Source organism: Fundulus heteroclitus, chromosome 11 (assembly GCF_011125445.2).
Source record: "Fundulus heteroclitus isolate FHET01 chromosome 11, MU-UCD_Fhet_4.1, whole genome shotgun sequence".
Lineage (NCBI taxonomy): Eukaryota > Metazoa > Chordata > Actinopteri > Cyprinodontiformes > Fundulidae > Fundulus > Fundulus heteroclitus.
In genome coordinates, this window is record NC_046371.1 from 23128138 (window position 1) to 23143593 (window position 15456).

The window sequence follows — 15456 nt, forward strand, 5'->3', positions numbered from 1 at the left end:
CAACTTATAAACAAGAATTGTTAGGACTTAAATTTATTTAAATAGGTCTGAATAAATCTTAAATGTAAAAAAAAATACACAGTAGTTTACTGCTTTTTTTGTAGTGACATTATGTTACTGCAATTTTAGCAGTAATCAACAAAAGTGGCAAACCTGACAAATCAACATGCTTCAGAGAAAAAAGTATTTTTTAGTCCCAGTAAAAAAAAAAAAGAAGAAGAAAAAAATGTCTTTATCTCCAAGAGGAAAACACTTGTTTCTTTTCCTCCAATTATTCCTGCACCACTACCAGGTATTTCTACAAGGAGCTCAGTCACTCTAACCTATTGTAATAATTAATGTTAGTGTGTATTCAGCCGGACACAGAGTTGCGTTTTTAAAAAAGTTTATTGAAATGAAGAGTAGAGTGGATAATGAGGCAGGCAAGCAGGACCAGATTTGACCAGATGATTTAATGGCTGATGGTGCAGGCAGGCAAGGATGAGAAGGAGACCAGAAAATGCAATGACCAGAACAGGCGATGTGGACCGGGGAACCAGCAGAACGGGAAGAGGAAGTGGCTGGAACTAGTGGAGAAACAGGCAGAACTGCAGCATGCAGACACAGGAACACACAGGAACTGCAAGTAAAATAGGCTGGTTCTTGGTCGTGTGCAATAGGTCATTAAAATAAAAGATTATTTCACAGACATTATTGAGTTAAGTCCGCAAAGATATTTTTTTTCCCTTACATTAACTTTTTTCATTTGTGCTTAGATGGCAATGATCCACCAGGGGAAGAACCATCTCAATGTGGTAGTTTTTCTTTTTTTTTTTTTTACAATTTGAACAGAATAGCTACAATTTGAATTCAGAAAATTTTCAACAGGGTAATCACAATAATTTAAAACTTTTTCCAACACTATTTCTTCTGTGAAGATAATGGTTTCTCACTATCTTTTTCAGTTTTGCATAATCGGTTGGCAAATTTGTGAAACAATTTTTAGCCATGTCAGCAATCTTCTTAGATTTTTAAAAATGTATTTGATGCAATTTGAAGCAGATTTACATAATTTTCCACGGCCACAGGATGTCTCTTTCATTCTGGCTGCTTGCTTTGTTAAATCCTGGAAGTAAGTTCAAAAGAAGTGCTGCTCATTACTCATTGCTTTGATGGCACCTTTTTAAAGCCATCTTTGATTGAGAAAACATGGAAAATCCAAGATACTGCAGCATTTAAGATAAGATAAGATAAGATAAGATAAGATAAGATAAGATAGGCTTTATTGATCTCACAATGGAGAAATTCACTTGCCACATCGGCTCATACAAGAAGGTGCAGAGTAGGAAAGGTGCATTCAGTTATATACAGTGAATCTTCATATATACAATGGATCAAAAGAATACAAAAATAAATAGGAATGGGCATATGGTGTCTTATTTACATTCATAGTGATCTCTCTCTCTCTCTCTCTCTCTCTCTCTCTCTCTCTCTCTCTATATATATATATATATATATATATATATATATATATAAACATATATACATACTTATATTTGATGTAGATTTAGGAAAATAATGTGTTTTTGAATTGCATTGACTTGAAACATGAAATAATATTTTCAACCCTTTTTGAGCATTAGGAGAAGCTTAGATTGAGACAAGTGGGAAAAGCACATTATGTAAAAAAAAATAAATCTATATTAATAACAAAGATGGAAGACACGGGGGCTAATCTAGGTCACCATTCATGCAACAACCACCACAGATTGCAGAGATGTAATCTTTTTTTCTGTTTTTACAAACTAATCAGATGTTTTAATCATAACAATATCCTCTTTCACAGTTTGCAGGAAATAAAGAAAAATCAGTAGCCTATCAAAAAGATAGTATCACTGCAGACAAATCTGTTGAATGTCAGCAAAATAAGTAGTTAAATAATAATAACACCTTTAGCTAAGAATCTAAATTTAAACAGGGTTGTCTTTTATTTAGTTTGGTTTTATTTTATGTAATGGGAGTTTCTTGACCTCACTGACAAATAAAACAGGCACTGAACGGCTGTTACCATAGTAACACGTGGTTACCATTCAAACACCTGAATGTTTACGTTGCAGTTTGTTTTTCAGAAGCTACAAAAACAAGGTAATGTTTCTAAATTAATTATTTATATAATTATATTTAATTATATAATGTGACAGGTGATTAAATCAATGTTCATCTCAGCTGATGTCTATTTTTATTAACGGATGGTCCTTTAATAGCCTGCTTTAGCACTTTTTTACAATTTGGAAGCCAGTAAAAGTAATTTAAAATGGCTATGGCCTGTATGACTGCGGTAGCATGAAGTGTTTTTGCAACATTACATAGTTTGTAGACAATAATGCAATTTTTCTTGAAGATATATTCTGCAATACAGTTTTTATTGGTTGCTTTGACCTGATTGAAGAAACTGGCAACCTCTCAGTTTTCATCATCACCATCTCAGCAGAGCAAAAGACACCTCTTGCAAATGAGTTAACCCATTTTCATTGGTTTGACACATTTTCCCCGCTCTTTTGCAAAACAGTTAACGTGGATGTCATTCATGCAGTCCAAACTTCATTGCTTTAGCTGTGGTAGCAAAACAGAAACCCATATGTTCCAAGCTCTTAGAAACTTCTTGATTGGATTGAAATTACTGAAGCACCTGATTGACACTTCTTTACATCATTTTTTCAGTTTGCAGTCAGATTGCAGGCTTTACGTAAAAGGTGCCATGTTGTGTGTTGTTCTTTGCATGGATGGTCTAAGGCAGATGAGAGTCAGAGTAAGAGGTAGATGGGTCAGGGGAAGAAGATTATGAGGAAGAGGAGTCCGTGTACGAGGTGGCAGTGTAGCTGGAAGGACTCAAGTTACAGATGAAATTTAGGCAACTGTGATTGATCATGTGGTAAATCATGGCCTTTCACTTAGAGGGGATGGACAAAGAGTCCAAACTTTTCTCAAAAGAAACACGGTTGCATCCATTGTAAGAGTTTTTCGACAGGACAGCAGGTATTGCTGCTATACAGTATATACATCTCTATCTATTCCTATAGAGGAATTCTTCAGTGCATGGAGATGGAAAGTATATGATCTTTGCCCCTATGAGCAGATGCCCTTGCTCAATGCAATGACTGCTGCTGCCCATGATCTAGATGCAGAGGCATGTCAAGGATGGATCAGGCATGCAAGAAGATTTTTCCCTAGGTGCATCGAAAGGGAAAATATTGAGTGTGATGAAGATGAGGCCATGTGGCCTATTCGTCAAGAAAGAAGAGACTAGAAGAGACAGACAGCTCTAGTATCTTCTGTTGGAATATTTCATTTGTAGCCACAATCTGAAGAAAAAAGAATGCATAATCAATAAAATTTGGATCACAGCATATTTGATTCTGGATCCATTTTTTTGCAAGAAGGCAAATTTGACTACAATTGACACTGACATGTAAGCTGCGTACAGTCTTTGGTCTTTGGCTACAATGCTGCACTGATTCACACTGAGTGTGGTATTTTGTATTTTGTTGCCCCTTTTGTAATGAATGATTGGAAGGGCTCAAACATTTGTGTGCAGGTTGTGTTGTTTGAGGGCAAAATTTGCTTTTGGTTCATATTTTAGATGTTAAATGGCAGAGTTGGAGCCTTTTGCAAACAAAATGTGTAATTTTGACCATTGTTGCCACTGTTTAGGCCTCTGCGTTAACTGTTTTGAAAAATGTGGGTTTTGAGTTGACTGCTGCGTCAAAGCAATCTATAAAAACTGTAATATAACTTTTATATGTAGAGGCTTGATAGGGGGAAGTTTGAAGAAACGTTAGTCAAAGTTTTTTGCTAAATATCATTTATAACTCAGCACTTCACCTGAGAGATCCGACAATGGAAAAGAAGCTGGGAGGCCTGAGGAAGAACCCAACACCCCTAAGTCCTGACTTTGCATTTCGGTCTATGCTACCAGGTGAGTGGAGACAGATTAACCTGCAGAGTAAAATGCTCCTCAGACAAATGCCGCTAATTTGCCTCTCCTCTTTTCCCGGAAGCTTCTCTGAAAGGCCAAAGTGACCCTTTCAATTACAATGAAAGGGAAGCGGAGCTAGAGGTAACTACTGAGTCCAGAAATAAATCCAATATTGTGCAAAAACGTTGCTAAAAAATGTGGTTGTAGAAAAAACAAAACAAAAAACATTAATCAGTTTGCAAGGTTCGTATGGTTCAAATATGTACTGACCATAGACCCAATCTGCATTATCTGTAACTGTCAGAAGGTGTTATGGAGTCTTTCTGTTAAATTTTATATTATGAATGGAATTGCAGATGCAAAAACAATACGATATACAATTGAAAACATTTACATCTATATCTTGATTCATGCTAAAGGAATGAATATTTTGTTTTAGGTGATTTGACTCATCAGTGAAGAATTTCAATAAACTCAGATTAACACACAATATACAGCAAATTAAATCCATTGATATATATATATATTTTTTTTAATAAAATGCACCCTTGTTGCTGAAACTGTGTAAAACTTTTGATCGACGCAGGTTTTGGGGTCATTATAACCACTATAATTTGAATAAATTACTTTCTCTATGACATTATTAGGCTTCTGCATATTTGTGAATGCAGTTTAGTTCCCTTAGATGGAATGTTGCTTTAATTTCCCAAAGTATGTAAATGTAGTATTCACAGTCTCATTACAAAAGCTTAGAAAAAATCTTCAAGAATGGAAAATAACTCCCAACTGGTCTCAGCAAAAACTAATTTGGTAAAGTGGTTTGTTTTTAAATCAAAGCTGGCTCTGTACGTCTTGGCCTTTGCCTCCTTGTCGGTATGCATATTCAATGCTGCCTTCACTGTCATCCGCATGTCCTCAGGCTGAAGTGGCAATGTTAAGGAAAAAGACCGAGGCGCTTGACCGAGTCATCACGCCACTGGAAACAAACGTGAAATGTCATCAACATTTCTATGACAGAGAAATTTACAACATAAGGAAGTTCATCACAAAGGTCGAAAAAAAACCTTTGGATGCGAAAATAATGCAAGTAGTGTTTCTTTTGTCTTTCACATCAGATGACTAACTCAACAATAGCCTGTCAAGATTTGCAGCATTTATGATCGTTGTTAATTCTTTTATCAACAGGTTTGAAAATGCCGTGAAGTCCAAACAGGACTGCAGTGTTGCACTGGAGAAGTTGTTGAAGGAAACGGTGATCTTGAAAAGGTGGCAATAAGTAGCGAACAAACACTTTTTTTTTCAGTTTTTATAGTGCAGTTCTTGTTTTTTGGCCGTACAGATACATTATCTTCTATATGATGCTAAATTTGTTTGTTTTTTCCCTCTTTAAAGTGAATTTGAGAAGGCTGAGGATGTCCTGAATAGACACAAGAGTTACAAAACCGTATTGCTCAACCTTGCCCCTCCAGAGTGGCGGGAAGCCAAGGAAGCTGAACGTCTGAAAGCCAAAGATGCTCTGAAGGAACACAACTGTGAGCCTGAAGAAACTACAGACAAAAAAGGTAAACATATTTTTTTTCTCTCTTCTAGTCAATTAGTATTAAGATTGGAGCTCCTTTCTTTGCGAGCCTTCTATGTTGTTAAGCCATAAGAGTTTCTTTAAAACCCAAATGAATTGTCCTTGAGAACAAAAAAAAAATACATGCTTTCCAAAACCGCAGAAAGTATATGATATATCTATTTATTTTTCTTCTTTAAACATGTCAGGCTTTTTAAATCTCTTCAGTCCAAAATGTATAGATATAATATTACCTCATTTTTTTGTGATTACAACTATTTGAAGACCAGATGATGGGCAGCACAATTGGGTTTTAAGCAGCATCATTTCATTTTTGCATGGTCAGATTGAAAATGTCAAGGTCCTAATGACAAAACATCAGCTTCTCAGAATCAGCAGTATAGATCTTATATCCCCCCCCCCCCCCCCCCCCCCCCCCCTCCAAAAGCCTAAAATCCATCCATCCATTGTCAGTACCCACTTAATGCATGATCCTCAAGGAGCCTGGAGCCTATCACCAGCGGACTTAAACTTAAAATACAGCTACAATACTAATCGTGTTTTGTTGGTGCATTTACAGGTCCACTATTTTTAATGAAAAGAAAACTAGGAACAACTATGTTCACAAACTAAGCTTTTTTTTTTTTTTTTTTTTACTTTTCTGCACCATCAACAGTGACACAACGTTGCAGAAAACCGTAAAAAAAAAAAAAAAAAAAAAAAAAACATGGGGGGATTGCGCCATCTGGTGGATGACAACGAAAATAACAATTTGGTAGAAGTTGGACCAGTATAAAATCTTAACACAGAGCAGAGGACTTCATTACTCTATGATAAGATGAATGTAGGATCCAGATAGGAATTTTTTTAACGATTCTAACGAAATATATTTTGCCCTAAAGCACAAATTTCAGGAACTGAGATAAAAGTTCCACTTTTATTTCCTAAATAGATGTCCTCTAGCAAAGTTAGGCTACATTAAGTCTATTCAACACAGACACATAGGTCTAGAAATAAGAGAAATATCACCTAGAAGCCCCAGATTATCTTAAAGGTTACATTTTAAGGAATCCTACTTTCGTGAAACTTTTAAATACATGTTTTGATGTGCAGAATTTAAGGATCCATGAAATAGCATCAAACTAACATGGAAAACATCAAGACTTCAGATGTTTTTCAAAGCTGATGGGGGAAAGAACATCATATTTCCCCGTCTGTATAAAGAAATATTATTATTGATACAATCAATGCCAACACAGGTGAAGAAGCAGCCTTGAAGTCCGGTCCGAAAGGAACGCTGCCTTTGGAGTCCAAGCTGTCCGTGCCAGAGGGAGAAAACCAGTGAGGACACACACACACATTCGACTTGTTTAAAATGTTTTTATTTACCGAATCAAAACCTTTAAATCAGTAAACACACAGTCATGTGTTTTTTTTTTTTTTTTTGCGTAAATCAAATAAGTTAATTATCCTCTGCAGGAAGATGTGTCGTCAAACACTTTTATACAAGTTCAAACAAATGACTAGTGCTCACAACCCTTTTTGATTCCTCTGCATGCAGCTTTTACAAAGAGACTGACAGGAAAGTGTTCCCCTTTGGTTCATGCTGGCTGTGAAGAAAAGTATATCTGTATACTTAAAAGCAAACCTTTCAGAGAAAACTTGATCACAATTATCCATATTCACAATTACAATGAATTCAGCTCAAGATTGGACAGTATTGAAAAAAAAATTACAAATCACGATATTTGTTTTATTATAACAAACAATTCAGCCATTTTAAACAAATAAACCCTAATTTCAACCGTTAGTGTGTAGGTAGTCATTAGTGTTAATCACTAACCCGAAAAAGTCCCAGCAGTTTAACTTGAAACTGAAAACTCTGAAGTTGGAGTTGCAGATTTTAAGTTTGACTATTCTTTAACTTTCTCAGGTATATAATGCTTAGTACACAACCAGCCTTTCAAGTGCCATTTTTACTTGCTGATATTTCTTTCTCAGTTTGATCTCTTTCACATTTTAGGCTCACAAACTCCAGTGTGCTCAGTGGCGTCGGCGAGGAGGAGGTTCGGTTTCCTATTTAGCAATTTAGATCCCTACCAGAAACACTTTCCCTCCCTTTCTCAGTGTCACAGTTTGATGTTCCTTTCTTTCCTTTTGCAGAAGACAGCAGAAATCTATTTCACTGATCCTTTCGACGTTGTGGTTCTACAGTCAGAGTTAACAGACCAGGTCCTGTTTCTGATTGAGAACGCCACAGAGAGGGATAGAATGCTGGAGCAGTCCTTGGAGACCACCCTGGCTATAGTGTGAGAATCTCTACTTTCATGTGAAAGAGGCCGATCCTAAATATGAAGCTATGCAGAAGACACATGTTAAATCATCAGAGACATTTAGTGACTTGCAAAACTAAGCCGAATGCCAGGCAGATGGTAAACATAAAGGACACATAACACTAAAATCTAACTTCTGTCTGTGTGAAGGAAAGAGGATGAGAAAAAGCTCACGAAGCAAGAAAACAATTTGAAGAGCAGGACTGAAATGGAAATAAAGAGAGGTGTGGTTCTCAGAAAGCAGGTTCAGCTCCACAATTCGTTAAAAACACAAGACCAGGTAAAGTATCCGCAAACAGTGTAGCCAAAAATACTTTCCCCTTCCATTTTCTTTTCTTACCACACTCGGATGTTTCAGATCATCAAGAAAGTTGTTAGAGAAAGAGAAGATAGGATAGGTTTTAAATTATGAGCTGATTCATTAAGGGAACACAACTATTTAAACCAACCTGTTTCTTTGAGGAAAAAGTAATCCAACCCTGTGATATACTGCGGATATATGTACCATGTTCTGTCAATTTCATGTAACATAACAACAACATGATCCTGTCTTACAACAATTAAGTTGTTGTCTTACAATTAAGTAGGTTACAATTTTTCAAAAAGCCACATGCCATGCCCTGGTCTAACGACTCAAAGAAGAGATCAGAAAGTATCAGTGCAGAAAAGGTTGACAAAGGTTGCCTCTAAGGTGTTTGGGGCTCAAGCGAACCACAGTGAGGAAACCAAAGAGTGATGAGCCTCCCCAGGAGCAGCCGATCAACCACATGTATCCTAAGAGCATAGCAACTGAGATCACCAAAATAAAATGGCAAACTATTTTGTGGAACCACAAGACGAAAGTGCAACTTTTTAGAAAGTGTTGGTCGTTTCACAGCCGACGTAAAACTAACACCTCTTCAGGAATCACATTTTATTATTGTTACCATGTGTTACCATAGTTTTTGATAGCCAGACGACAGCTCAGGATGCACACAGATGCACATGACAAGATATAGTATTTCCCTTTGCAAACGATCTGAATTACTGTTGCTTAATGAATGAATCACTCAACAGACCACAAACTCCTCAGCGGGTGGCAATAGCCCTTACAGTTTTGGAGAGAATCTGTTTTTGAGTCTGTTCGTTTTTTAATTTAATATTTCTGAAGCCTTTACCTGATGGGTGGGATCTGTAACAATGTGTCTGGTTCTTTTCTGGACTTGCGCAGTATGAACTGTGTCCACATCTTGTAGATGTCATCAAACAATCCCCTTTCGCTGTCCTCTTGCACCGTTCAGCTCCCATACCGCACTGTCACGCTGAGACACAAAATGCTTTCTATTGTAGCACTGTAAAAGTTTTTTAACAGCTTATTGGAAAGCTTAGTCCGTTTCTGTTTCCAGAGGAAGAAGAGTCGTTGTTGGGCCTTCTTCACCAGGTGGAAGGTGTTCACTGTCCAGAAGAGGTTGAAGGAGATGTGAATGCTCAGGAACTTTGTGCCGTCCACACTGCCAGATATTTCAGATCAGGGGAGCCGAAGGTTCTGATTGCTTTTGCAGCTGTGCACCAAGAGTTGTGGATGTACATTACTAGGCCTCTGCCTCTGCTCCTCTCTCTGAAGATTTTTTTTTTTAAATGGCCAAAATCTGCAGTGATATCTTACTGAAATTATGTTGCATGACCTTATCAGGCCCCTAATGCTCAAGAAACCCTCCAGAGTGGCAGGATTGAAACAGTTCTGCAACAAATAATGTCCCAAAATACCTCAACAGCCAGTTATCAGATGTTTCTGCCAAGTTATTAGGTTGAGGGGTCAATCACTATTTCACATAGGGCCAGGTTGATTTGTACAGGATTTTTCCCCAAATAAATGAAGTCATCTCTTTTTTTAATGCTTTTATTATATTTTATAATAAGCATCTTTTTTATCATTGCAACACGCATGGCGGTAAAATTTGTCCGCTGCATTTAACCCATCCCCTTTGGGAGCAGTGGGCCGCCACTGTGCGGAGCCCAGGGAGCATTCTGGGGCTAAGGTTCTTGCTTCGGGACCGATAGTGGCGGTCTGCGGGGTTCGAATCAGGTACTTGCAGAACACTAGGCCACTACTCTCCTTAGATTACTCAGGTTATCTGAATCTAATAACAGAATTTCTTTGATCATTTGAAACATTTAAGCATGACCAAAAAACAAAAAAACAACAACAACAAAAAACAACACACACACACGCCAAAAAAAGCAGCAAGGGGACATTTACATTTTCACAACTTTTTACACTAATTGTCAACATTTTAGATGTAAATTTTGCCATGAACAATTAGCGTATGATTCTCTTCTTCTTTATCACAGGATATCATGTTAGAGGCTCTGAGTAGGAAGGTAACAGAAGTTCACTCCTGCTGCGTGGAGAGCCGACCACTCAACCTAGCAACGTTGGAAAAGCTCTGCAGTATTGAGTACCGTATGGTTGGGTTGCTGCAGCAAATTGAGAACATCCCTGAAGATATGTTTCAGACACTGTGGAAAATCAAGGATAGTGAAAGGAAGGCCAGGTTTGTTTTTCTGACCAATAAGTCTGGTATATGTCCAATGCCTTGCAAACATACACAGTCCTCTGGAAGGTTTTCATCGTGGCTACAAGCTTGGGTGTGTTTAATTAGCGTTTTATCTGACAGAACAACAGAAAGTATTGCATAACTGATAATGATAAGGAAGGAGAAGAAAAATGATTCAGGAATTTAAACACGTCTTACAAATAAATCGCTGATGCACAAAACTACTTTAGATAAACCGCAGTTTGGCCTTGCTTCCAATTCTGATGCTTGAGGCAAAGACATAACCTGACTCTAGCCATATGAACTTTGCTCCGCCTAGCTCCACTCATCCATCTGGGACAGATCCATAGGAATGGCGTTTCAGAAGGATGGGCCTTATCAAAAATCCTTGCATATGATTGGATAAGCCACTTGTCTGTCATCTTTATCGACGTGCTATTTCAACCACTCACACCAAAGCCAACCCGTGACGCTGATGAGAGCGACGCAGGAAAAAACAAAACTTTTTTCTTTTTAAATGTGTTTGCAGCTCTAGTGGCAGTGAGCTGACAGGAAGAGGGGGGAAGACAGGCGGCAAAGCGCCGCGGGTCGGAGTCGATCCCGGACCGACCGCATCGAGGACTAAAGGCCTCCTAATATGGTTCACGCTAACTGCTAACCGCTCCGCAATGGGCGCGCCCTGGAAAACAAAATTTGCCAAATCCGGTCGGGAGAAGGGCGAAAACATGGTTTCCACCAACAAAAGCCTTCAGAGGCGTTCTCTGATGTTCTTTTAATGAAACAATATTAGGTAGATTGGACAACACGGAAGAAATAGCAGCATCAATGTTAACACTTGCTTCCTCGATGCGAGCCACCACTGCTGTCTGAATCAAAACAGTCTCACGTCACGGTCGCTTCTCCACTACGTCACATCTATGAAACTCCAGCCCTGCGTCCTGATTGGCCAGACAATAAAATTGGTTGAAGAAATCACTCTCTATGGGAGATGTCCCAGATGGATGTAAGTGAAACTAGGCGGAGCGAAATCCATCTGGCTGGGGTCAGGTTGCAAAGGCAGGCCTGCCCGAAATATCTCTCTCCAAGGCAAACAGTGTTATTCTGCATTGGCATAGTTTAGCAAGCCGTAAATGAAGGCTTATGCATTTGTTTAAAGGAAAACCACATTTAAAGTGTATATCTGTAAAACACTGCCAGAGCTATTACCTCATTGTAAAAAAAAAAATTACTGTTTACTTGATGCAGCTGAAGTTGAAAGAGGAAGTGCTGGAAAAAATATAAAGGGTATAAATTCTGTTATCTGGAATAAACTGTCAGTTGTGCTCTTTATCTTGACCGTGTGTCTTATTGGACCTTTTTCCCGTTCCAGATTGCATGAGCAAAAACTCCTTGAGGAGAGGGAGAAGCAGAAAGAAAAGATGAACAATTGCATGAGACGAGTTTACAGAGAGGCCAAGAGATATGTGAGTCGCTCCAAACTAATAAATACATAATTTAATGCTGCATTTTAGATTTGTACCAGTGAAATATATAATCCATTTCGTGTCGTGTAATCCACGCCCAACATCAGTGTAAACTTTGGGAAACAGGATGAAATTTGACCAGCATCTACAACTTATTAGCTGCCACCAGTTAAAAAACAGAGATAAAATATGGGATTGATGGACTTTATTTCATTCCCACTGACTGTAAAAATAAATATATATATATTTTCTTTCCTAGACTGGAAGAAAGCTCATGCAAAGATGCATTCCTGTCCAAAAGAAGGCAGAAGTCGTGGCAGAGCCCTCTGCACCTGTGGAGGAAGACCCCCATGCTGAGCTCTTAACCGAGGGCTGGGAATAAGATTAAATACTTGCATATGATGTTTTTTTTTTTTCTTGTGCTGAATTAAAACTACACTCAGAGTGAAAAGGAAGTAATCTGCCTACACCACAGTTTTGGTTTCTGTAGTTAAAGCCAACCCCACTGTTGTTGGTATATCTGTTATTAATTCATAGTGAACTCAAGTATTTTAAAGTTTAAATAGAATGTAAGGGACTGAGAACCCTCAAAGGTTAAGTCAGGAAAATGATGTAATTTTGAACAAAAAGGTGTTTGAACCCTAAATATCAGAGCCACAAAGCTTCTTTCTACCTGCTGCATCACAAACCTGCAGCTCCCTCCCTGAAATTTGCTGGAGAGAAAATAATTTCACGTGCCTATTTGCAATTTCACTCTATTGTGCTCTGTTGAGTTTCATCTGTTTTAGGATTTTAATCATGAAGTTTAATGTTTTGCTTGTGAGTGTTTTTGTTTCAGATAAATTTCGCCCACATGGACTCGAATGATGGCGGTTCTGATGTTAAAATCAAAATGAGCACATTTATTTAAGCAACTAATTTATCAACATGGTGTCTTGGGTTTTGTCCCAAAGATGATTTGCTAATGTGATGTAGTTCAATGACTCATACTTTCAAAAATTACCTGACTGGTAACACAGTCATTTGAGACAATATGATATCTCTACATAACGTCCCCAAGAAGGAGTTTTTTTCTGCCTAAATGTTGGTCTAGATATGTGATGTTGATATTGGATGTTACAGCACAATTTCATAGTGAGCTGCCCTTGTTGGATTCTTCTTAGGAACTTACTGCAGGGAGCCTTGAATGTATATAGAAAATCAATTTTTAAAGGATAAAACTGATTTTCCACAGACATAGGCTGAATATATTTCATATTCGTCAAAAGAAAATAAATCCCCAATATAATCCTTGCAGGGGAGAATATTTCAGAACATGGTGTCTTCTGGATAATTTTTCTTTGTCTGTTTCTGAGAGTTTTACTAACATCAGACCTGGAAACAACATTTTACCTGTTGGAGTCTTCCATACTTTAGAAAATATCATCATCCCAAAGCCAGCTCAGGAGTATTAACCCCTGTTACAGTGCTTACAGTCCTCATCATCACCCTCATTGACCCTACTGGTGTCACATAATGTGGCCAACAGCCGGTTTACCCACTTACTGCACAGTGGCATTAACGCGTACGCTTCCATCCTCCATTACGCACAGACTGTCCCTCCTCTGATATTTGTCCTCTTATTATGGCTTTCTAGTGCTATTCCTATAATGACCACAGCCAATGCCTTTCCCAGTCATTACCCTTAAAGAGTGAGAATTACACACAAAGCTGTGGCCGGGGTATCGGTTAACACTGTGGTCTGCTTTTCATGTTTACGTTTGTGTTAATCCACCTCCACTATATTAAAAATCTTTAATGCATCTATCAAAGTAGCTGCCGTTACATCAAAAATTATTATTATTCTGTTCAGGGCTTTGGGTCCATAGCTTTCCAGTATACTGTATAGAGATGTCATTCTCACTGATATTTGCTCATTGCCATGTTTAGAAACGTTTACACAGCTTTCCAAGAGCACGGTATTTGTTGCTCCTTCAACTTTTGCACATTTTGTCACATTAGAAATCTGAACCTCTATGCTGTTTATCTGGATTTAGGTGATGAACAAAATAATGCACAACCAAAGCGGAAGGAAAAGAATACATGGTTTTCACAAGTGATAAGCATTGTTCAGTTCAGCATCAGAAAACAGAATAGGCATGAAACAACTGCAAACAAAACAATATATAGCCACCCGCCTAAAGCGAACGGTCAAGTGCAGATTGCATTCATGAAAGAAACTGGTAACTCCGGAGGAGGTGCAGAGGTCCATAGCTCAGGTGGGAGAATCTGTTAGCAGGACAACTATTCACAAACAAATTGAGTTGCAAGACGAAAGCTAGTGTTGACATCAAGCCATAAGTAGTCCCTGTTGAGGTTTGCCCCGGAACCTGTAGGGGACTCAACAAGATCAGACCAGAACAGAATTAAACATTTTGGCCTGAATAGAGCATATCAACCCAGTTCTAAAGTCCTGGCTCCCTGTATCTCAGAGAATAGACTCTAAAATACTTCTGTTAGTCTATAAATCACTGAATGACTTATCAGTGTATCAACGCTCCAGACCACTAAGGTCTTCTGTCTCAAATCTATTCTGCATTCTCAGAATCAGAGCCAAACATGGACAAGCAGCATTTAGTTGTTATGCTCCACTTATCTGGAACAAACTCTCAGAAGACTGTAAAAGTGCTGAAACCCTGAGTTCCTTTAAATCAATGTTAAAAACCTATTATTATAACATATTAGTTTAGAGTTGTCTTTAAATGTTAATGTTGACATTTGTTGTCCAACTTGTCTTTTATCTTGACCTGCTTCTACTATTCCACTGCAATGTGCTTTCCTCTGTAATGTTTTCTTTTCTTATGTTCTGGTGATGTACGGCACTTTGAATCGTCTTGTTGCTGAAACGTACCATACAAATAAACATGCCTTGCCTTGAATGTGAACATGCCCTGCTAGATAACCACTCCTGTGGTGACTTATAGATGTGGCAGGATCATGAGATGCTTTTCTTCAGCAGGGACAGTGAAGCTAGTTAGAGTTGATGGGATCACGGATGGGAGGGTTAAGGTTAAACAAGAACACTTGGGACTAAGCCAGAGCTTCAATTCTCAGGAGGACAGCAAACATTATATAACAAGGACTTTGTTATGTACTGACAGACAATAAGATGACATTTTTTATAGCATAACCACTTAGCAAGGTCAAATGCTTGTCATATGTTGAAGATCCTAGGCTTCCATAGTTCATTTTGACTGGACCCACAGTTCTAAAATACAGACAAGATAACGTCAAAGAAAAGCACAAAGTCAGACTTTACAGAAACATGTTAAATTAGCAGTCTTTGGAGCCTTTTATGCCTTCTAATCATATCCTCTTCATCAGAAGGGTTGTGCTCTGTTCTCTCATGTCTGGTGAGATCCAGACCCCTTGCCTTGCCAAGGCTTCCTAACTAGAGAGCCAAAGGAGGACCAACATGACATTTCTATAGGATTTTGCGGTAATCCGTTGAAGGTTTGTTAGATGATTTTTAAAAAAAAGATGTTCACCACGTATCGCTGTGGGAAAAAAAAACTATCTTATTATAAACATTACATCGTAATGTGGGTATTCTTCTCTGCTTTTACAAATC

The 15456-nt window shown here is 38.2% G+C and overlaps 1 protein-coding gene across 1 annotated transcript; it reads left to right on the forward strand.

Annotated features, from left to right (window-relative positions):
- The first annotated feature begins 2100 nt into the window (after nt 1–2100).
- Nucleotides 2101–12312, forward strand: LOC105919799 (cilia- and flagella-associated protein 100-like). The gene is made up of 13 exons (XM_012855194.3): nt 2101–2124; nt 3854–3955; nt 4038–4096; nt 4875–5038; nt 5141–5221; nt 5348–5517; nt 6773–6854; nt 7537–7579; nt 7677–7822; nt 7997–8126; nt 10178–10380; nt 11753–11846; nt 12106–12312. The coding sequence occupies exons 2-13, from the start codon at nt 3877–3879 to the stop codon at nt 12226–12228; spliced, it is 1374 nt and encodes a 457-aa protein (XP_012710648.3). The 5' UTR covers nt 2101–2124; nt 3854–3876; the 3' UTR covers nt 12229–12312.
- The last annotated feature ends 3144 nt before the right edge of the window (nt 12313–15456 follow it).

What these genes read in the sequence shown, in the direction of transcription:
- LOC105919799 (XM_012855194.3), top strand. Translation starts at nt 3,877, where the DNA reads ATGGAAAAGAAGCTGGGAGGCCTGAGGAAGAACCCAACACCCCTAAGT. An exon ending in CCTTTGGATGCGAAAATAAT is followed by an intron (nt 5,039 to 5,140) that starts GCAAGTAGTGTT and finishes TTTTATCAACAG; the next exon opens with GTTTGAAAATGCCGTGAAGT. An exon ending in AGAAACTACAGACAAAAAAG is followed by an intron (nt 5,518 to 6,772) that starts GTAAACATATTT and finishes ATGCCAACACAG; the next exon opens with GTGAAGAAGCAGCCTTGAAG.